The 22,405-nt window shown below is 34.6% G+C and overlaps 2 protein-coding genes across 3 annotated transcripts; both read right to left on the minus strand.

The window, feature by feature from the left end:
* Window positions 1–770: 770 nt before the first annotated feature.
* On the minus strand, window positions 771–6,027 carry LOC144565827 (protein ENDOSPERM DEFECTIVE 1-like). The gene is made up of 6 exons (XM_078315675.1): window positions 4,950–6,027; window positions 4,372–4,491; window positions 3,238–3,354; window positions 2,817–2,906; window positions 1,820–1,927; window positions 771–1,111 (listed from the first exon to the last, which is right to left on the minus strand). The coding sequence occupies exons 1-6, from the start codon at window positions 5,889–5,891 to the stop codon at window positions 1,049–1,051; spliced, it is 1,440 nt and encodes a 479-aa protein (XP_078171801.1). The 5' UTR covers window positions 5,892–6,027; the 3' UTR covers window positions 771–1,048.
* Window positions 6,028–8,993: 2,966 nt separating this feature from the next.
* NHX6 (Na+/H+ antiporter 6) lies at window positions 8,994–18,424 on the minus strand. Of its 2 annotated transcripts, XM_078314879.1 has the most exons (22): window positions 18,112–18,424; window positions 17,594–17,645; window positions 17,091–17,150; window positions 16,932–16,956; window positions 15,945–16,030; window positions 15,368–15,479; window positions 15,098–15,160; window positions 14,963–14,982; window positions 14,288–14,382; window positions 13,970–13,998; window positions 13,846–13,877; window positions 13,703–13,750; window positions 13,174–13,234; window positions 12,925–13,022; window positions 12,326–12,401; window positions 11,880–11,899; window positions 11,683–11,780; window positions 10,972–11,081; window positions 10,775–10,855; window positions 9,984–10,084; window positions 9,801–9,883; window positions 8,994–9,262 (listed from the first exon to the last, which is right to left on the minus strand). In XM_078314879.1, exons 1-22 carry the CDS (start codon window positions 18,293–18,295, stop codon window positions 9,219–9,221), a joined length of 1,578 nt encoding a protein of 525 aa, XP_078171005.1. In that variant the 5' UTR covers window positions 18,296–18,424; the 3' UTR covers window positions 8,994–9,218. The 2 variants fall into 2 exon arrangements, with proteins under 2 accessions (XP_078171005.1, XP_078171006.1); XM_078314880.1 differs by lacking the exons at window positions 15,945–16,030; window positions 16,932–16,956; window positions 17,091–17,150 and having other exon boundaries at window positions 18,112–18,423.
* Between the last annotated feature and the right edge of the window lie 3,981 nt (window positions 18,425–22,405).

Genomic DNA, 22,405 nt, shown 5'->3' on the forward strand with positions numbered 1-22,405 from the left:
ACTAATTTTGTATTTGATATGATTAAGGCAATGGTTTTTTTATAGGAGACAGAAATTATAAAAATCCGATTAGAGATGTCTTATAAACTATGGATGATTTTAACCTCATCTTTATAGCATGTCGATTACCTTTTTAGAGTCAACGTTCTATTGAGATTTCTCCTTGTAAAAGCAACAGGATTAATACACGCCATTTGGGAAAAAATGATAATAATAATAATAATACACGCCAAGGCCAGTTCTCTTACATTGCTTTCACTAACTTGCAGAAAACTATATTAGAAATCCTAACCACTGCAAAATAAAAAATAAAAACAAATACAAAAATTGAGTTCAAAAGTGTTTGAAGCAAAATCCAACATGCCAGGTTTTTGAAATCATTGTCTATTAATAAACATTTTATTTCAATGAAACTGGAGGGCTCGACCCTCCTTTTTTCTCTAAAAAAAACAGTTTATTTCATAATAGATGTTTGTTTTTCTAAAATAGAATATATCAATATGTAATAAATAACTATATCAGTAAAAACATAACTTCTGTTTTCACAATTAATTGCTACCAGCCAGTAGACTCCCCACTAGGCCATACTGCTTTGGAGCGTCACTCTGATCAAGACTATCACTGCCAGTTTCAAATGAGGTTGTTGAATACAACATTCCCTCTGGTTCACACTACTCAGACGCCATATTTTGGAAATATGTGATTATATGCATATCAGCATTACTATAAATATGAAGAAAAGAGGCAAAGAGCACAATATGTACGGAGTATGAATAGAACCTTCTGTTTTATTTCCATTTCTGCGAACTTCATTAAGAGAAATTAGCACCTAGTTGCAAATTCTGTTTCCATAAAAAATGAATGCAAAACAGCCCATATTTACTAAAAGAATTAATTGCAATGACTCCAACCCTCCACCCCGTTCTCCTCTGGACACACAAAAGAAGCACCCATTTCAGCTTACTTCTTTGGTATCCTTGAATTTAAGACTAACAGAAAAACTGTGCACAGACAGATCTCTTCTTCTAACCTAAAAGCTTCCACATTCTTAATCTTGTATACCGTGCTGTTTCAACTGAATCAACGTACTTCTGAGGCTGCTTTCCTTAACCTGTACATTAAAATAGTTGCAGCATAAAAAATAGGCATCATCACAAATGCCCTTCTGATGAGGGCTTTTCAGGCACTGATTTATAATGCTGTTGGTATAATTGTTCCTATAAAAAAAAGACATTCACATTCACATTTCTAATATATATAGAGAAATGACAGATATTTGATCTAAAGAAAAATTAAGAATATTTGTCAAAGAGAAGTCATACTGATTCAATCATAGTATGGCTAATAGTCATCATATACATAAGATATACCCAGAATTGGGCTAGAATCTATGGTTTTGGAATGTAATATTATTAGTTTCACTCAAGACAGTTTCTGCATTGGAAAAGAATTTATGGAAATAACAATTTTAGGGGTAAAAGTTGCATGTATAAGAGCTATCGAGTACTTTTAATTTAAGGAACATTAAGGACGGAAGTGGCAAGGCAAAGTCCACCAAGACAATCTGGATTTTGAACAAACATATATAATATAATATTTTCGATCTCGAGGAATGAATTGCGATATTCTCATACTTCTTCGAGAGTGTGATAGAAGTGAAGCATTCAAAAGAATTCTCATCACAAAAACTGCCCAAACCCCATCATATTTTGTACAGATGTACCGAGATGATTTCATGAACTTTCAAAAAACATAATGCATAATGCATAATTCGTGAGTGGATTAAATGGGAATTAGTTAACAAAAGAAATAAGATTACCTGTAAATTGTGAGCCACTGCCAGTAGATTACCACAATCCTCAATAGATTCTCTTTCCTTGGTGATTACCTTCTCTAAATCCAAGGCTATTTTGTCCACCTCTTCAGCCTTTTATACAAATGAAATGAATAAAATAAGATAGTTGTGGTGATCTAAAAATGTTAACTTCCTTAAAATTGCAAAATGCCGCTATACCATCATGGAATTCGCGAACACTCACTCTTTTAACATTATAAAAAGGGCTAACTGTGGTTATTTTGTATTTACTTCAAATAAAAATCCAACCTAACTCCCTCAAAGTATCACAAATTGCAACATATACTCTCGCTTTAACTGTCTATACAGTGTTTTGACATTACATTACCATATGAAATGCCTTAACTATGAGAAAATAACAAGAATGACTGTCAATAGAAAATAACAAGAATGACTGTCAATAGAGTAGTAGTTAGCATTATTCTGTTTCCAAGTATTGATGAATAGTTTTGGAATAGTGAATCACACATTATTAGGATTTATTGCACTTACATTACCATATGAAATGCCTAACTATGAGAAAATAACAAGAATGACTCAATAGAGTAGTAGTTAGCATTATTCTGTTTCCAAGTATTGATGAATAGTTTTGGAATAGTGAATCACACATTATTAGGATTTATTGCACTGAAGTTCTTGGAATAGTGAATAACAGAATATAAGAATGGCTTTCTGCAAATCCACAAAAATATACATTTTTGTTGTTACGGGTCAAATATCAAATTAGTTTACATGTCTGATATGTAAACTAACTTCCAATTTGGTGTTACTGTAAACTCGAAATATAAGAATGGCTTTCTGCAAATTCACAGAAAAAGACATTTTTGTTGTTACGGGTCAAATATCAAATTAGTTTACATGTCTGCTATGTTTTCCAATTTGACTTTTTTTACAAGTATGATGTCTCTTACACTGGTACAAATTTCCAACCAAACCTCATTAATTAGCAAGTCTTACTCACCATAGGTACAAATTTCTGCAGACAGCTCAATGAAGGCTCCAAAGCTTTTATAGCACTACTCAAAGCCTCCTTTATCTCTATAGCATCAGCCTGAAAATAAAACAGGTAAAAGTATAAGATCTAAACATATAGTAACAACAATGTTACTAAAATCGTCGATACATAAAATTATTAGCTAAATTATCCTCAATCATGCACCCAGTGACCAACCAGTACAGGTTTCATGGAGGCCAGTGCATGTCGCGCAAGTTCCATATCAGATGAGATCAGGATATGATATAGAAACAATTGCAAAGTTTCAATGTTTAGTTGTACATCTAACCTTAACGATGCCTGATTTATACCAGAATAGATGGGTATTAATATGTGACTACATGATATTGCTATCCTTGCTACGTAGGGCTTTAGAAAAAAATCTTACCTTCACATCACTACCAACAGGTACCCGAACAGCAGCATTTTGTAAAGCTGTGATCATGCCAGACAGATATTCGTCTTGGTCACTTTCAACTGTATCCCAGTCATCCAAATATGCCATCTGAAGAAAATAATTAAATAATAAGAGAAGTTCAAATTTCGTTAAAGCCTCAACATAATTTAAAGTGCTAAAAAGCTTAAAAAAATAAGACAAGATAAAAAAATATATATAACGAAATACAACATAGTACATTTAATAATTGAGATAAAGCATGTCCCTTCTCCTCTCAACAGAACTCAATGAGCTAAGGTAAGAAAGACGAGATAAAAAAAAAAAAGCATTTAACTATATACAACATAGTACTCCTCTCTCCCCTTCTCCCCCACCTAAACCTAAAAAAATATGAAACATATATATATATATATTTTAACGATGCAGCTGCAAAGGAGGCCTACAGAAATATTTTTGTTTTGCAGATTGTAGATGTGATAACTTCTACGTGACAGGACTACATGAAAATGGGTAGACTCCCTTGTATATGTTGATATTTGGGTTTTTGCAGGATCCAAATAAAAATTTCCTGATTTTCTATTTTTTAGAGATAAAGAAAATTGATTGAAGGACCAAACAACCCTTTACTTGCACTTATTCATCTAAGAAACAGTGGGAAGTTTTGGCAAATTCAAATCTCCAAAAACTCCCTTAACTACTACAAAGCAAACACTGGGGTTTGAATTTTCCTTGTAGTACAGCAGCAACGTAATAGGTTGCTCTTTGTGTATTCCAGGGTACAAACTTATCTTAACCTTAAATGGGAATTCATATGTACACCTGAACAATCGCAAAAGTATCATGGTTAACCTGATCAAGAAATGTTATGCATAACCTCATAAAACCTAGGGATCATTACTGAGTGTCCTATAAAACATGAGGAAATTCTGAACCCATACAACCCCTATCTTCTTCAAAAGATGACCACAGTGCATTTCTTTCCCACCATTTCTAACTGTATAAACAGAGAACAAAAGAATGGTAGTCCAAGAACTCTTTAAAGAAATTAGGGGATAGATTTATGGTGCGGTACCAATGGAATTATACTTAAATTATTTTTAACCCATTTTAATATAGATTCATTACCTGAGACTCGAGGATGGAAGTCAACTTCATCTCTCTTTTCAAGCAATCCAATTGAATTCTCTTCTCATTTACTCGGTCACGTAGTTCTGAGATTCCAATTGAAGCTCCATAAAATTCTTTCTATTTAAAACCAACAAAAACCATATATTTCACTATTTGAGGTTCTTTGGCATATGAACTTGGTGTTCGTAATATGGTCATGTGCAACTAAACAATTAGTGTGCCAATTGATACCAAATCACCAGGATAAATTGCATAGTCTAGTCTAGCATTTAATTGCGGCATGCATATTGTTCAGTAGAGATGATGCTAGCCTCCTTTTGCAATTAGGAGGGAGCCTAAATGGGAACAAATATCAACATTTATCTTATTATATTAGAAAATTGGAATCACGCATGCACACACACACTGACACACATGAAAGTTATTTATGGTAACTTTTGCCAGATATCATATTCAATCTAAGAACTCTAGTCATAGTAAGCTAAACTGTCCCGGGCATACCCAGTAAACCATGTCAGTTTTATTATCCCAAAAATGAAACCAATTTGACAAAAACAATAAAGAAACAATAATACCTCCATCCCAATCATTTTAGTCTTTGTTGAAGCATCTGCTTCTGCATTCATAAATTTCAGTTGTATTAACCTGTTATTCAACAACTTCAGACTATGTGCTTCTTCTTCTGCTTTTTTCCCTTTTTTTATTTTTTTCACTTCTAACCCTCCTCTTATAACTGGCGGTTGTGGTGGTTTCCGTGAGACCACCCTCCTTGTTTCCATCCCCATGGCCTTATCATTCTCAAATCCCGTTGTTTGAGAACCAGAAAGGCTCGAATTCAATGACCGACATACCAACGGGTTTGAAGCCCGACAAGAAGACTCCACACGAGACAATGATGACCTCAGATCAGTAGCTGTTCCTGCCCGGTTTCTCATATTGGTACCGGTTATAGGAGGGCTACTGCAAAAACTACTGCTTTGTGTACCACTGCTACAGCTATCCACACTGCAAGTTTCAACATCTGACCCACAATCATCCTCAGGTCTTGCTGGGCGTGGGGAGGCTGGTGCCCGTTTTGGTCTCACTGGGTTCCGCGTCTTAGGTGAGAAACTGGGTGTGCCTGGCCTAGGCCGCCTTCTAGATTCCTCAGGAGGGCGGGATTCAGCATCAGACTTCTCATCAAACAGTTTGTGTACAACTCGACTGCTAGGCGGTCTAGCTTCAGAGGTGAAGTAGAATGTTCCGTTAGCGGATCTGGATTGGTGTAAGGGGGTTGGGCGGCGGTTCTCATCAGTTGATTCAGTCTCGGATTCAGACCCATACTCGGATCCAGATCGGGAAGGGGTTCTTCTGGGAGAAGGATTTGCCCCTGGTCGAGGGCTGGGGCTAGGGTTTCGAGGGGTAGAGAGGTATCTCGAGCTCACCTCGCGGAACCCACGGCGAGCCCTTCGAGCAACAGTGGACGGAGGAGGTGGTTGTGGCGTAGGTGGTAGTGGAAGATTCGCTGAGGTCGCCATGGATTTCCTTTCCTTAAGGATTTATACTCTCAAAATTAAGTTAGCCTTCTCTGATCAAGATAAGAAGACCTAATTTCGGAAAGAGGGAAATCCCATTTAAAACAACAGAGGTTTTTGCTGATAATGATCTCCGAATTAGGGTCTGTATCGAGAATAGAGAGTGTGTCGATTTCCTCGGATTTGTTTCTTTTGAGAGAGAAGGGTTTAAAGTGCATTGTTCGAATATCTTTAGGGATAAATTGAACTTGAGACACTGTCGGTGTACGGAGTTATATCTCTGATATGTGGGGTCGAAATAAGAATCGATTGGAATCGCTGTGGACCGCTTCAAGTCATTGTACGGCTCACGAAAAGTCGTATGGACATGGCTTTTGAATGGTGTGAATAACTTACTAGCCACCTTTAAAAGATAGTGGGATCTTTAGATTGCTACGCACACTCCGAGTTCATACAAGGTCTCAAATTCAAAAGAGTAACGGTCGGATTGGAATTCGCAACGGATCAAAGAACAGATTATATTTACTTTATTTTACTATAGGCCCCACGATAGTTGATTGCTTGTCGTACTTTTCGTCTTCATATTTTAGTCCGCCTAGAATCTAGAATTCTAGATGCACTTTAATTGTCATTTTTTTGTTCAAACAGTACTGGTCTTGAACTATCCTTTTGAGTTCAATTTAGGCCATGTTCGACGACTTGTTAAGGAATAAGAATAAGAATAGAAATTAAAAGCTTGTTAAGGAGTAAGAATATGAATTAAAAGTTTTGAACTAATTTTTACTGTTTACCATGAAAAAAAAAAATTGATCTGAGTGAATTTTTTTTTTCCACGTGAACAGTAATATACCGAACAGAGACATTGATTGTCAACTGCCATTCTCAAAATGCAATTTAGTATAAAACTGAGAAAAAATTTGTTGTATCGCCTTGCTCCTCGATTCCTCTCTTCATCTTTCCTAAAATGAGTTTGCTTTCTTCATCGCATTGACTATGGAACTCTGTTGCCATCTTTCCTCCAGCATTCCCTTATCTCGCTTTTAAGTCATGATTTATTTTTTAGTGATGGAGAAAATTTACAAGTCCATCATCATACTGTGTTCATCAGAATTTAAACTCAAAAGTCCAAACCTCCTAAAATTCTAGTTACTTACTATTAGTTGGATTGTAGGTGGTTTTTGTCCAAACCTCCATCATCATACTGGTTCTACGTCAATTTTCAGCTTAATTTGTAGCCTTGTAGGTGGTTTTTGGTTGCATCAACTCGAGTGATGTCGATCAGTCAGCCAAAAAAAAATAATCCTTAAAATAAACGAAAAGTATTTGTATGCCATCAGCATTGAATAAATCACCCCCTCTTATTGGATATATTTCTCCTTTTCAATTTATATACGGACTGTCTGATCTATAACTAACGGATCAAATCATATAAAAACGTCACTAAAAGAACATCAATTGATCTGATTTGAATCGTTCGTTTTAGAATCGCATAGTTCAATCTTAAGGGCATGCTCTAGAACCAACGTCCGTAGAGGAAGGGGAAGAGACGGAGAGGAAGAGAAACAAGGGTTCTCCTTCTTCGTACAGTAAATCCTACACCCCAATTCACAGATTTCGCCAAAAATCAACACCACGCCCCTCTCTCCTCCCCTCCGAACAGTAACTCTTCTCCTCCACTCCCTCTCCGTTTCCCTTCTTATGAAGCAAGTGAACGACATAAATAGCCTATCATTTTCGAGCTTTTCTTTTTCTTTTCTTTAATGAATAAGTTTTACCCCTCTCTAAAGCACACCTAAATAATACTCAGGATATTCTTTGAATTATATTGGATGTCCCCGGACATTTCGCTCTCCAGTCTCCTCACTGTTTTTCTTTGATTTATACCGAATTTTTTTCTGGGTATTTTCTACAACAATAATTATACAGACGGATGTGTAGCAGTCTAGCAGATACAACATAGTAAACTAATAGCTAGATCTTGATCATAGTGACAAATGAATTATTCGGGTTTGGTTCGGCAAGATCAAAAATTCGTGATTCGGGTATAATTCGGGAATGATTCGGAATTATCCGGACCAGAAATCTCAGTCCTGCAAGGGAGCAAAAAAATAATTGTTCTTGGAAAAATTCAGGAAATATTCGTGAATAATTCGTAAAATTCGGGAAAAGTTCGTAAAATTCGGGAATTATTCGGGTTTAATTCGGTCAAAGTTCGGTCAAAGTTCGGTCAACCGAATAATTCAGTGTTCGGTTCGGCATCACCCAAAAAAAGAATTAAACGGATATAATTCGGATATAATTCAGGTACCTTGTCACTATGATCTTGATATGTTCGACAACTTTATCCTTGCTTTGAAAAGGCCACACAAAACCTAATCCGCCCGGACTGAGAACGTGAATTATCCTGAGTGCCTCACCATGACCTCAGTGCCTCAGTGCTTTGAAAAGGCCACACAAAACACAACTTTATCCTTGCATAAGCCTCGGTGCCTCACCATGACCTTCAGCCGTGTGGCGATAGGAACCCATATAGTTTGTTTAACACGAGTTTGTATGCTACTTTTCTAAACAAAATATAAGATTTTATTATCCTGAGCTAAATCAAATTATTCACTCTAAAAACTGACAGATCGGATCAATCTAATTTGAAATCAGAGAACTCTTTTATGTAAATGTAATCCATTCGTATTTAATCGTATTGTCTAATTTGAAGTCGTTGAAGCTTGAGCAATACTTTGGTATTCAAGCTCTGTAAAATTGAAACTTCTGCATTACCAACCATAATAGTGCTGCTATCGCAGAACCATTTCTACAAATCAAGATCGTCTCTAAGATGATGACTTGAAACAGTCCGAAACCCAAACGAGATATCAACTATCATCTGTCATGCAAATTGATATAAAACCACAAAAAACCAATCGAACGTCATCTTAGACATGACACCAACCTGGACCATAAAAGATGGTCTAGGCCCAGGCAAGCAAACAACCATTTTCTTCGCCTCCTGGAAAATTAGATATGTTTCCTGCATTTGGGCTGAGAGAGCTCCCATATTATTAGCATTTTATCCTGGTTTTGGTCAAGGTCGGGGGAGGAGGTTTTAAATACTTAAATGCCTGCCAGAATGATGACAGAACTACATTGATAAAAAAAAAAAATTCTACAAATCATTTCTTTTAATAAAGAAAATAAGAAGAGACATTTTTCAATATGAAGCTAATCTGAGATTTCGTGAGGTATCTAAGTTATGTATATACAAACAATATTGCCTATGTCTTTTTTCCTTTAAGCTATAAGTGGATTGACCTCCTGGTTTTCATGATATTTGCATTAAAGATCGTAGAATCCACCTCTCCTGGGTTGTTGAGAACCACCTGAGTTTTAATTATAAAGGGGAGCGAGTTAAAATAAATTGTGCCTTCAGTGATAATGGTATTCAACATATCAGGACAGCAACAAGCAAACCAGAACCTCCAAATTTGCTCTCCCATCTGTGTGTTTGGTATAGTTGTGCATTCCTACTTGCAACTTTTTTTTTTTTTTTGGAAGACAGTGATATCAAGGCCCACTACTTTATTTACTAGAAACATAATATAAGCAAAGCCACATAGCTGAGCAAAGTAAATGCTGAACTCCGTTTGCAATTTTTGTTAATGGGGTTTGCTTAATTAAACTTTTCTAGTTGCGTATAGACTTGGATTAATAGTCTTGTGAAATTTAGTTATACCCGGGCAAAGCCAAAAGTGTAAGCAGAGGGAGGCAATTTAGAAAGAAGGATAAGTAATCCAGTATTTTAATCTTCAATTGATTTTGAAAGATAATTATTTGGTATAAAAAACCAAAGGACCCAAATTCACAAAGGGCGGTGTGTAACGGTAAAACACAAAAGAAACATTGAGAGGAAGAGAGTACCAAAATCTTCTAAATCATCATCAGTTTGGCTTGTGAAAAATGGAGTGAGGAAATTCTTATCCAGCTCACTGAACGATGTCGCACTGCAACACAACAGTTAAAAACTGGTAACCATTAATGTCAGGATCAGAGAAAGAGGGGAGGGAGGGAAGGACAAAGAGAGAGAGAGAGAGAGAGAGAGACGTCTTATGGAACTCCTTGAGTTTTGTCCTCAAATTGCTTTGAGATGAAGCACCTTCCTCGAAAGTCGGGGACACATACCCATCATGATGTTCCTCATAGCTCTGCACAAAATAATAAAAAAGAAGTGTGCATGCAACTCTGTTCAGATTAAATGTAATCAGTGAAAAATTAAGATAGATATGAAGTTGCCATATGGAAATATATGACCAAATTACATAGCAACAGAAGAAGGGAAAATTACAATTTTGTCAACCTAGAATTATAGATTGAAGAAAAAAGCATAGTAGGAATTATCGGTATCGGGATCAGGATCGGTCCCAGCCGATACCGATATGGGATCGGAGTATCAGCTCAGGATCGGATCAGACTCGGCCGATACCGATCCGTATCGGTATCTGCCAATATTTCCTACTATGGAAAAAAGCTGATTTGCCCTTGTTTGATTTGGCACTGAACTTTTATTTGGTTCATAACACCTCTAAATCTTTTGTATCAGGTTGAACTGTCCCCCTGTCTTTATTAAGATTTATTAATTGATAGTCCAAATCATTCAGTAAACTCTTGAACCAAAGCCATCAGCTAGAATGCCAATTAGACTAGACCAAAATGAACCAGTACCAAAGGTTCAACTGTCTGCCAAAATCAGAATTGTCATTATTAATGCTTCAGGTAACTCAGTTGCCCAAACCCATAACATAAAAGTACCACTGCTTGAACTATTGTTGGATTGAGCAGGCACATTTTCCATGTGAAAAGAAGAAAGGAAGCACAAAGATTATGTGTAAACTCACTTCCAATTCATTATTGGGACCATCACCCACAACCTCAAGCGCTTCAAGCATAGTTCCAGTCGATCCTCCAATTAACAACACCTAATTGCAAAAAGAAGAAAAAAGGGTAACTTTACTTTTTCAAGGAATAAGTACTTTCTATATTCTTTATGACCTTTCTAATGTCAGAGAGAGAATAAAAAAGATAAATAACATACAGTCAAAACAACAATGGCGGTAGTGGTGCTAAATATTGTTTTTCCATGTCCATCAGGAAGCTCATGGACAGACTGTAGAGCAAGTGCAAATGCCATGGCCCCTCTAAGTCCTAGTTACCATCAGAAGACAAAAATTTATGTTGATTTATAAAAACACTAGTACAAATGGGCCCCAAAATTTTAATTGTTTGATCTACATCTAATGCTTTTGTCTTATTATATTCTGACACAGGACAATTGAATTGTTTCATAGTCAGCTTTATTCAATACAAACCCAATCTCTCTCTTTACAGTGCTTCAGAACATTTTACATGATAAAGTCCAGTATCCAGCCTCAAATAATAACTGCAGAGAGTTCAGAATCGAAACAAACCAACAATGAACAAATCAAAAAAGTTGGAAATTAATTACAATTGAGGTGAAAATGGGAAGGGATATTTCAGGGAGAAGTTCAATGATGTGAATTAGATTAGTATGGCATCCATAATCATTTTCGAAATCTTTAAGTGTTTATTTGCACTCATTTTAATTATTGAACCGTATCTTTGTTGTTTAACCATCAAGTTACGGTAAACAGCCTCAGACTTCAACAGCCAGTTAAACCAACCAACCAAACAAACAGATAATAATGGGAAAAAAAACAATATAGTAATAAAGAGCTGGACTGAGCACAACAGTAAAAAATCCTATAATGTTCTTCTTGATCCTTACCACTATACCAAAGTGCTTTCTGATGTTTCATAGGAATTTTGCGGTGAGCTGGCCTTACCAAGTTGACTAAGTAAGCACAAGAGAAAACATTCGCAGCCCTAAGATTTAAAAAAGAAACACAACATTACAAAAAATTTTAAAAAATTTACCAATAAAGTTGATATCACCACTGAAAATGACATATATAAGAAACATACCTTGCAATTACTATGAATATCTGTTCAGTGACTAGTCAAAGAAAAAACAAAAATGAAATTTTGACTTAAATCCCACAAGAATTTCATGTTTGCGCATATCTCACCCTTAAAAGTGCGCCTATATCAACCTTCACAATCAATTTATTGGGTCTATAACAAGGTATTTCATGTGCATTCCTGAGAAAATCCAATGCATTCACCCACCAAAAGAAGCAAGTCATTATAAATACATATGAAATTTTCCCTTTTGCACAACACCCCTACTCCCCTTTGGGAAAGAAAAGGATAAAAAGGTGAAAGGCCAGAGGAATAGTTTGCATCGTTTTAAAATAATTTTGGAATGAAAGGTGAATCCATGATGTGACCCATATCGTGCTGCACACTAATATTTATTTTATTTAAACAAAACAAATCTTATTGATAGAATATAAAGTTTGAAAGGATACAATAGAGAAGAAGATGAAGCCAATATGGGACCAGCTATGCTCTTCCATTGCAATATCAAATCCCATGTATATAAACCTTACAAAAATTAAAAAAAAAAACGGAAAAAAGGAACGGTAGGTTAGAATAATCCAAGTAGAGAAAAAGAAAATTAGGTACTCGCACACCTAATAAAAGAACACTATATCAGCTCAGTTCAAGCTGACTCCACTATTTTCCCACTATTTTCTGGGCTCAGGAATAATTGTAAAATAAGGTTCAGTTGATGAAAATTTAAATTAAAGCATGGTGTTATGGCGTGATGCCCAATTGAGAAAATTTGATAATTCAGTCCAAAAGCAAAGCCAAAATTGAGAACTTTGCATAATTAAGCCTTGTTTTACCAAAACCAATGACATAACTGATGATAAATGGAGACCACATAAGTGGAACTCAGGATAAATCAATGCAGAATAAATTACAATTACTACACAACCGAAGGAGTCTCAATTGGAAATAATATGGGAAAGCTGCACTTTGATAGGGTGCTAGCGTGGTAGGTGATGCACCTGGGACTGGTGCATACCCATCAAAATTGATGTGCTTGCTAGAAAGAACTTACACAAATGTTTCTGCGAGAGACGAAATTAGGTGGAAAAAGGAGGAAGCAAACTGCTGCGAATTTTCTGATAAATTTGAATAAGTGTAATGCTTCATCACCTACAAAACAAGAGCAAAACAGTTTGGTCAATAATCTAAATCTTTTGTTATAAAATAGCAGCTACCTTTTGCCATAATGCAGTGACTACTCTGTGAGAGAAAGGTATAAAGTGACACTAAAAATAAATAACACCTAGAAATATGTACTTACAATACCAGTGAACAATATCGAGACAATTCCAGACAAGCCAAGTCCTTCAGCTAACATGTACCTTTAATAAGCAAGAATAAATCATGAGTTAAGTATAAGAAAATTAAAATTTAGAACATAAACGAAAAATGTGTTGAAAAATCATCCCATACAAATAAATGCTCGTTCTACATAAAGTTTGGACAATTACTAGTCCTCTTCAATAGACAAATAATGGCCACCTAGAATAATTGTTTCTGCACTTGCCAAGATGGAGATTATTTCTACTCTTTTCAAGTTAAGAGTCTCTCTCTCCTCAGTCAAATCTAAAGAGAGAACGACTTTATTCACAGTCCTGATCACTCTGCTTTCAAGTTAGACCAGACGATACACAAAAATATACATAAGACCATCACGCTAGCATCTGACCTAATTTTCAGATTACTATGCTTAACAAAAGGCCAATTTATTTAAAGATGAATACACTTTCTGGAATAGCAGGATATAAGAAATATTAAAAGAAACATTTAAGAATAATTCAGTAACTTACGAGAAGTAAGGGAAGAGAACAAATAGACAGCTTTCCAAATTATGAAGACTATGGAAAGAATAAAAATAAATTAGTAATACTCATAAATTGTATCAATTATTGAAAAAAATAATAATAAGATGGAAAAGTTTCTCAACACTTACTTCTCAATATCTAACCCAGCATACTTGAAAAGGTATCTCTAAGTTAAGGGATCTCAACAGTAAATTGAAATTAAAATGAAATGCATGAGAAACATGATAAGCAAAAGTTCTTCTGAAAGGATATCAAAGCAGAGATAAATCCAACCCCGACACCTGCAGAGAAAATTAAAACATTAATAATGGACAATATAAATGAAGGAAAACATCTTTCAGTGTATCCATTAGGCTTTTTACTTCTTCTTTCTCCATTTTTTTGGAGACGGTTGAGCTGTGGTAGAGAGTGATATATAGGTAACACAAAAAAGCTAGAAAGGTACCGGCATGACCATTTTAAAAGGTGATGCTACCACAAGATACCGGCCAGTAAGAAATACTTGATGTAAACCCTTAACTAAAAAATGAATAGGGAAGAAAGAGTGTATATTATTCAGAATATGCCAACCTGCAGACAATGACCCCACAAAAGTTTCAAGAAATTGCACAATAATTAAAAAGAAGTTCTGCCCAGAGGAATTGCTTCTGACTGAAGACATCGTCCTGAAATAAGAAAACGGGATAAGTCTGGAATTATGATCACTTTAAAATTATATCAAATTCCAGCTTTTATTTTGCTTTATTTTGCTTTTCTTTCTACAAACATTTCATGACTCAACTGTATTGAATCTCTCTTTTATTTTTATTTTTTTTAAAGGTTTTTTCAACTGTAAAACCTGAAACATTTATCTCTTTCCTCAAAAAAACTAAAATTATATCAAAGAAGTACGAACCTATTCAACAGTCTACTTCTAATGACTAAAAAATTAGTACCAGCTTTGGGAATGTATAGATAGCACAAAGCTTTTGGATAGCTGTCCCAACTCAAGAAAATACTTGACATTACAGGACAGGAGTCCTTTATTTAAATTTTCACCCTAATTCATAATTTATGTCCGCTATAATGTTTGTTTGCTTGGATTAATTTTTTGACATGCCTTCTGTGTGTGTGTGTGTGTGTGTGTGTGTGTTTCTCTAAGTTTTTCCTTTCTGAATGGGGTGGGGTTAAGTTTGACGCAAATGATAAAGTGCATTCAATCCAAGCCTAACCAGCCAGCTATGTTACAGTCAAGCAAAAAAATACCTGTATAAAGAAATGGCCATCTGCAATTTTGCACAGAGAAGGAAAAAAAATGAGAGGAACACTGTGAGCATCCAGTAATAGTATGAAAAACAGAGATAAAGAGAAAATAACAAAAATAAATAAAATAACACGTACAGCGTCATTTAAGACAGATTCACCAAAAACTAGGGCATATAAGTTCACATCTGTTCCAAGTTCCTGCATTGAACATTCAGAAATATTAAAAAGTGAGCTCCGCATTGAAATTGTCAGGTCAGTTTGAATACCCACACTGTTATGTCAGAAACTTGGGGTCAACCTTATCTGGTATTAGGAACTTAAACAAAATGATCTAATGCGACTGGAAGAATTACCATGCTACAATGTAAAATAAAAGCTCATAATAAGGCAGGAAAGCATACTAACTTGGAAGATCGACAAGACAGTAACAGGGTCAGTTGCAGATATAAGAGCTCCAAACATTAGGCATTCCACAAACGGTAGCTTATACATTAGAAATGTTAATCCACCTAGGTAACTGCAAATAACAATGACCATAGCAAAACCATGAAAGAACAAAAACATTGTTCATTACATTTTTATGCTTTAATATAAAACTGTCATGCTTTCTTTCAAGGCACAACCATTGAATGTCACTATAATACAAATTTTTATATCAGATGTGATCATGCATCACTCAAGACTTGGCAGAATGCGTGCCGGTTTGGTACTGTTTGGAGTACGCTGTTCAAGGCTTGTTTAGTGTTTACAAGATCTTATGCATGACAAAATACATTAAATTTTCACAAAAAGTTATCAACGGTAGATTCCTTAACAGTCATACACAAATACCAAGAAAAAAAATAGTATATTCAAGGGCGTGATGGCAGAAGCAATGATACATGAACCTAATTGACTTCTCATGAAACTAGTGGGATTATAAAGCCTCAACAAAAGAAGAAAAGAAATTCCAGCACAATAGAAAGGCTGAAATGATACTTACACAAGAATCCCTGTAACAATGGCTGCAACAAAAGTACCCAAAATAGCAAAAGTGACGATAGCACCAAAATTCGAGAAGAATGGTTTCTACAAGATGAAGAACAAAATTGTTATGTTATGTTATGTTAGAAAGATAACAAATACAAGGCATTTTCATATCTACCACTGCAAAACAAAAAATATCATGAACATGCCCTAAAAGGACCAATCACATGCACACCTTCTAAAGCATAAAACCGAAGTTATCCATAAGACCCATATCCTAATCTCTGTAAAAAGGACAAAAGGTACAATGCTCCTCTCTTACCCTCATGTTTATGTAAGGGAGAAAGAGGAAAAGAGGTGACTTGCACATATTTTGACATAAACAGGGTACAGCAAATAGGATACTAAAGGATGTTTTTCTAAGCTTTGTAGGAGGTGTGCTTGATATTGAAAACTTTTTAAACTATATAGAGTCCGGCTAGTATGACATCGGTGTCAGATGACACCAACTCCAAAACTTATTGGATAGACTTCAAACGGTGAATCCAAACCGTTCAAACTGATTTACTGTATGAGTGATGCGTTTACAATTGCGTGCAAAATTTACATTTTTTCAAGTTATTTTAGTAACAAGTCAAGCCGTCAAAAAAGTTGAAAAAATGAATGCATTGAATTTAACTTAAAAACTCCCACATTTGACCGCTTGACTTGATACTAAATAAATTCGAAAAATTATAAATTTTGCATGTAAACACACAACTAATGAAGTAGATTGGTTTGAACGATTTGGATTCGTTGTTTGAAGTCGATTAGATAGGTTTTGGAGTTGGTGGTATATAGACTGAAATAACACTGATGTCATACTAGCCAAGCTCACCTATATATGATATTTCTTGTTTTACAGGTACATATATGATATTAAACATTTTGTAGGCTTGTACCGAAAATTGTCCCTAACAAAAAAGACTACACAATTTAAGAGCAGTAGTTTTATAGTACTTACTGGAGATAAGCTGAATCCAGATTGGGTAAGCTAAGAGTTAAGGATAAAAAACATAAAAATTGAAGGAATTATATTACATGAATCAATTAGAACTTGAAAAGTATGAATGTTAGATTATAATATAATTAACAAATAATTATAGATGTTAGAAAAGGATATAATATAATCGGAGGTAACAAGAAAAGGAAGAAGAACTCTTCATGGAAGTTGAACCATGTCCTGATAAAATCAACCAGTTAAGAGTTAAAGTAGCTAATGGTGTTACAAAACCAAGTGCCGCCATCATAGCAGCTAGAAAAGTTACCAGTACAGTATATGAGCAAAATGCTCTATGCTTTTAAAAGTGGTAGAGACAGCCAACTCTTTATTGTGAAAAATAAACAAGAAATAATCCTTCCGGTCTGTGTTATGCTTGTAGCATGCTTTTCTTTAAAGAAAAAAACATGTGGACCATCTTATTTATGTTACTAATTACTACAGATACATTAATATAATTCTACAGTCAACTGGTTAGCATGGTACTCCTGACAGTCACAGTTTATATTCAACTTCGCAACAAATTTGATCATCTTATCTTGTGCTGTACCCCCTTACAGTTTACTGGAGAAATACTGAACAGTACATCCCCTTCCAAAAAAAAACAAAGTATAATGCATCAATACCTGATGTTTGCTTCAGTATTTGAAATACTCGCAAGACCACCAACAAGAAGACCTAAAACAATATCAAACAAATGCTCTGATTATTAACAAGCCAGTTCTGTCAGTCTTAATCTGCTTGCTTCCTATCATACGTTTTTCTGAAAGAAAGATCTAATAAGCCCCTGAAAGGTCTATCCGTCTAACCTTGACCAAAACATCTAATAGGCAATTGGCTATTAGCTTAATGTTAGAATACTAGAAGACAACCCGGAATGCACAAATTCAAATCCCTATTGACGCAATCGTACATGTGGCTATAACCCTCCTCCTCCATTTCATCAGTAACTAGTACTAGCTCGTGGGAAAACCAGCCAGAGAACGAGAATAGGCAGTAAGGTGGCTCTGTACTGGTCCTAATCAAGGTGCTAAATATAAAGTTGAAAACGAAGAGATGATTTCTAGGTAATCCCTACCAATTTTATCCAAAGGAAGCACTACTAAATAAATCAACATGCATCGAGAGGGAGAGAGAGACTAACCAATGAGGAGAGAGGCACTGGCTTCAGGGAGGTAGTAAAATCTACGGCGACGTAACACGTGTCCCAAGACGAAGGAGAGCACGAGCATGGATATCTGTAAGAGAATGCCCACCCCCGCCGCTTGTTGCTCCTTTCCCGGCGGCGCATTCGAGGCCGGCGGCACAAGCGCCGCCGTCGAGTTCATCTCCGACGATTTAGGATTCGCGCTCCCTTCTTTCACTCTTTTCCTTCTTTCTCTTTTACTTTTTTCCTTCTGTTACTTTCGAGTTTCAAGGGTTTGATATGTTCTCTTATTTCCTCTTTTACTTCCAGAGGGTTCAACTGACTTTAATTTTCTATTGATGGGAGATGGGAGGAAAGAGGGAAATAAATCTGCTACGCTTCCAATAAGAATTGTAGGACCCTCCTTTTCCAAATCTAACCATCAATATTTTAGAATGCACGAATCTCAAAAAAATTGATCTTTATGCACGAATCTCTAAATAAATGAGTGGTTGGATTTTGAAAAGCAGGTTCCTAAGATTTCTTAGAATCGTAGCAGATTTATTTCCGAGGAAAGAGAGAGATGCTGTAGAGTCAATACTCAACAGCGTATTAATTTGGGAAGCGGAGTGGACTGGAGATTCATTGTTTTGTCCCGGAATTACCCTGCATAAAATTTACTGTCAAATTAATTGTAAATTTTTTTATTATTCTTTCTAAAATAATTGATATTATATAATTATTAATAATGTAATCAAATAAAATAATATTATTTATTATTTAAAAAAAATAGAATAATTATAATCATCTCCACACCTCTATCCCCGCACTTCCATTAAAGAAAAATTGTATTATGATTCTCACTAATTATATGATTTCTCTTTTCCAGTTATCACATTCGTCCTGCATTAACTTTTACAAGTATAAATACTAAAATATAAGAAATTAATACTTATAAAATAAGATATTAATATTTACAAGCGTAACTTGGACCACTACTTTTCTAGCCCTCAATGATCCCCACGTCAACTTTCATCAAATGAAGTAGTGAGGACCATGCATCCCCACATCAACTTTCATCAATCATCCCTGTGTTAACATTTCTCTAACAAAATAGTTGACCACGTAGGTATAAATACTCCAGTGCATAGGTACAAATACTTGTAATACTTGATATTAATATTTTTATATGTCAACCAGTGTCATATGCAAAAAGTATTTGCAAGTATAGGTATAAATACTTGCACGATAAGGTATAAATATTTGTGTGACGATAAACCCGAAAATATGTTATCATGGATCTCATTTGAAAGAGAAAATTGCGTAGAAGATGTTCGTAGTTTTATATTCGTAAAATTCCTCATAGATCGTCAAAAATGTGGACGAGATTGAATGAAAAAAAAAACTGCCTCTAAAAACGTGCATGGTCCCCCATGTAGTTTGAGATTTGATTGGAGAGATAATTATTTACGTCAAAATTATTCACCTTATAGGTATAAATACTTCCGTACATGGAAATTAATACTTTAGAAGAAAAAAATCAGTGCTAGAGCTTTTGTGATCCCCAAGGCAGTTATGGAAGTTAAGTGCAGAGATAAATGGAGGAATAGAGATGCGGGGACAGTTATTATGATCCAAAAAAATATAAATATTTTTATAATATAAAATAATAAAATGGTACAACTAAAAATAAAATAAGAAAATATTTATTGACAAATAAAAAATAAGATATTAATAATTTAAATAATATTTTTTACGTACCACGGAAAAAGTCAAGAAGCATCTAAAATTCAATTTGATACTAATAATTAACATAAAAGTCAAGAAGCATCTAAAATTCAATTTGCATTAGCTGTGCTAAATGTAGAAAAAAAAGGAACTCTGATTGAATTTCTTTTTTCCTATCCATACAATGCTATTGGAAGGAAAATGAGAACTTTTTTAAGATTTTAAATGAGATAAAATCAAACTGCCGAACAACAATTGGGAGAAATATTCATATTTTCATTTTTCTCACAGAATCTTAAGCAACCATACTCGTCCTTAATTGTCCACACTAAACATGATTTATAAATACACACACCACATATTAAAATGTTACATTTTTGTGTGTGTATCGACACTTGGAATTGAAATGTGGAACTAGAAATTCATGAGTTTTTAAATTTTATATGTTTGCCTTTATATTCCTAATAATAATAATTATAAGAATCAGACTTTTATAATATAAAAATCAGTAGTTTAGGAAAATCAAATTAAAACTCTCCGTAGAAGAAGTTACAGGTTCGAAACTAAAAGTAATAATTTTTTTATAAATATTAAATATTTGAGTTGCTTGATCTCTAATCTTTATTAAAAAAAAATCAATAGCTTAAGATTGGAATTACGAATATTGACAATAAAACCCACGCTTTGCGGCTAACTCGACGTGATAGTGTAATTCCCAATGATAAATTGATACTGTCTTACTGGTATTTTTAATGGCAGCATTTAATGTGTTAATAAATATCTCGCGTAGATTTGTTAAGTATCCGATAATATGAACAAGCGTTGGTTTTTGAACCAGCATTGACTCGATAAAATCAACCAAAACTCGAAAAATAAACTATGAAGTGGTCTTAAACTGGTCCCAATCAAATAAAAATAATATACAATTCTATAGCATTAACATTACTTAACAACTATTCAGATTATGTAGATACTTAAGTTTGTTTGTATGAACTGAACAAATTAGTAGCGAAAGGGTCGAAATTCAAAAAAGAGAAGAAACCAAATACGAAGGGGCTTAAGACCGAACAAAATAATACACGAGTTCTTTAAAAAGATTTCGTCAAAATGTTTAATACACAAATCTTGACAAAAAAAAGTATTAAATTTTAAACCTACATTGACCAAACCATTTACAGTAGGAGTAAAACAAAAAGTTAAAAACAAATTTAACGTGGATATGTGTGTAAATTGTTAATTACCGAACAAATATACGTATCATTAATTGTTTGATTAATCAATGATTCGGTTCATTTGTACTGTATGATAGAGTGTACTTTCTAGCCACTAAAAATTCAAAATTAATTAAAAAAAAAATTAATTCCTTCGACGTTCCCGCTAATCTTTTTATTAATAATATAAAATGAAAAATTCCGATGTATGTCCAATTGTCCATCCCTACTTTTTTTTTTATATAACTAACTAGGGCTGCAAACGAATCAAACCGAATCGAATTTATTCCAGTTTGAGTTTGATTTGAATTAATTTCGAATCGAATTTTTTACGAACTCAATTTCGAATCTTTTACGAACTTTTTTACGACAAGGAAGAGTAATCGTAGTCGCTAAAAGCGAGAGGTGAAAGTCGTCTAAGGTTTTAGAACTGAAAGCGAGGGTTATAACTTAGAAGTTATGACTTATGGCTGGGTGGCCTTATGTTTTAACTTTCAAGTCATCAACGGAAATCAATAGTTCACGTTACTTTGAATTTTTAAATAGAATAGTTCGCGAACCTATTTCGAACGAACCATATCCAGTTTGAATTTGGTTTTGAATTAATTTCAAACTATTTCGAATATAATTTTTTTATAAACTTTTTTAATTTATTTCAAACTCAAATCAAATCACGAACTACAAATTTTTTGTGCAGCCCTACAACTAACGGAAAAAAAATGAAAAATCGACAAGGAATAAAGAATCATTGTTCATCCCTAAAACTGGAGAGAGATGACATTTCTCCATTCCCCCTTGTAAATAAACCTTTTCAATTAACAGATATTTGGCAATAATTATCGTCAATCTTAAAAAAAAACATTTATCTATTTTTGAGCCGGATAAATAATCTTTTTTCAAGATACTGATGCGTTCTCAAACTGCTATGTTTTTCCGAGGTCTGCTCCATTGCGGGATTGAATCGTCTGCCCCCCTGGGGGCAGAAAATTCCTGTCCCCAGAGTCACTGTTGGTGGACTCCCTAAACCCCGCAGTGACTGAGGGGGCAGGATTTTCCTGCACCCCGGGGGGCAGGCGATCTGCTTCCCTCCATCACATTGAAAAGGCTCCGTATCCAACAAAGAGGGGCCAATAAAAATTCAACTCTTTTTTTTTAATTAAAACTCTCTTAGACAATCAAACTTTTAAATTATAGGAATCAAATATATTTAAGGGATCAATCACATAATTATTTATTTATGAAGAATGAAAGTCAATTTTACATTACCATAATATTTTATTACAAATTATATAAAAAATATAAAAATTATAAAAAATAGAGATTAATTGACACTCATTTATCTTTTTTACATCCGCCCCTGATCCCTATGATGT

This window comes from Carex rostrata, chromosome 14 (assembly GCF_964058835.1).
Source record: "Carex rostrata chromosome 14, lpCarRost1.2, whole genome shotgun sequence".
In the NCBI taxonomy this organism is placed as follows: domain Eukaryota; kingdom Viridiplantae; phylum Streptophyta; class Magnoliopsida; order Poales; family Cyperaceae; genus Carex; species Carex rostrata.

What these genes read in the sequence shown, in the direction of transcription:
- LOC144565827 (XM_078315675.1), bottom strand. Translation starts at nt 5,891, where the DNA reads ATGGCGACCTCAGCGAATCTTCCACTACCACCTACGCCACAACCACCT. An exon ending in CTTCCATCCTCGAGTCTCAG is followed by an intron (nt 3,355 to 4,371) that starts GTAATGAATCTA and finishes TATTTTCTTCAG; the next exon opens with ATGGCATATTTGGATGACTG. An exon ending in CTGTTGGTAGTGATGTGAAG is followed by an intron (nt 2,907 to 3,237) that starts GTAAGATTTTTT and finishes TTTTATTTTCAG; the next exon opens with GCTGATGCTATAGAGATAAA.
- NHX6 (XM_078314879.1), bottom strand. Translation starts at nt 18,295, where the DNA reads ATGAACTCGACGGCGGCGCTTGTGCCGCCGGCCTCGAATGCGCCGCCG. An exon ending in AATCTGTCTTAAATGACGCT is followed by an intron (nt 14,983 to 15,097) that starts GTACGTGTTATT and finishes GCAAAATTGCAG; the next exon opens with ATGGCCATTTCTTTATACAG. An exon ending in TCTCTCGCAGAAACATTTGT is followed by an intron (nt 12,402 to 12,924) that starts GTAAGTTCTTTC and finishes AATTTTTGTAAG; the next exon opens with GTTTATATACATGGGATTTG.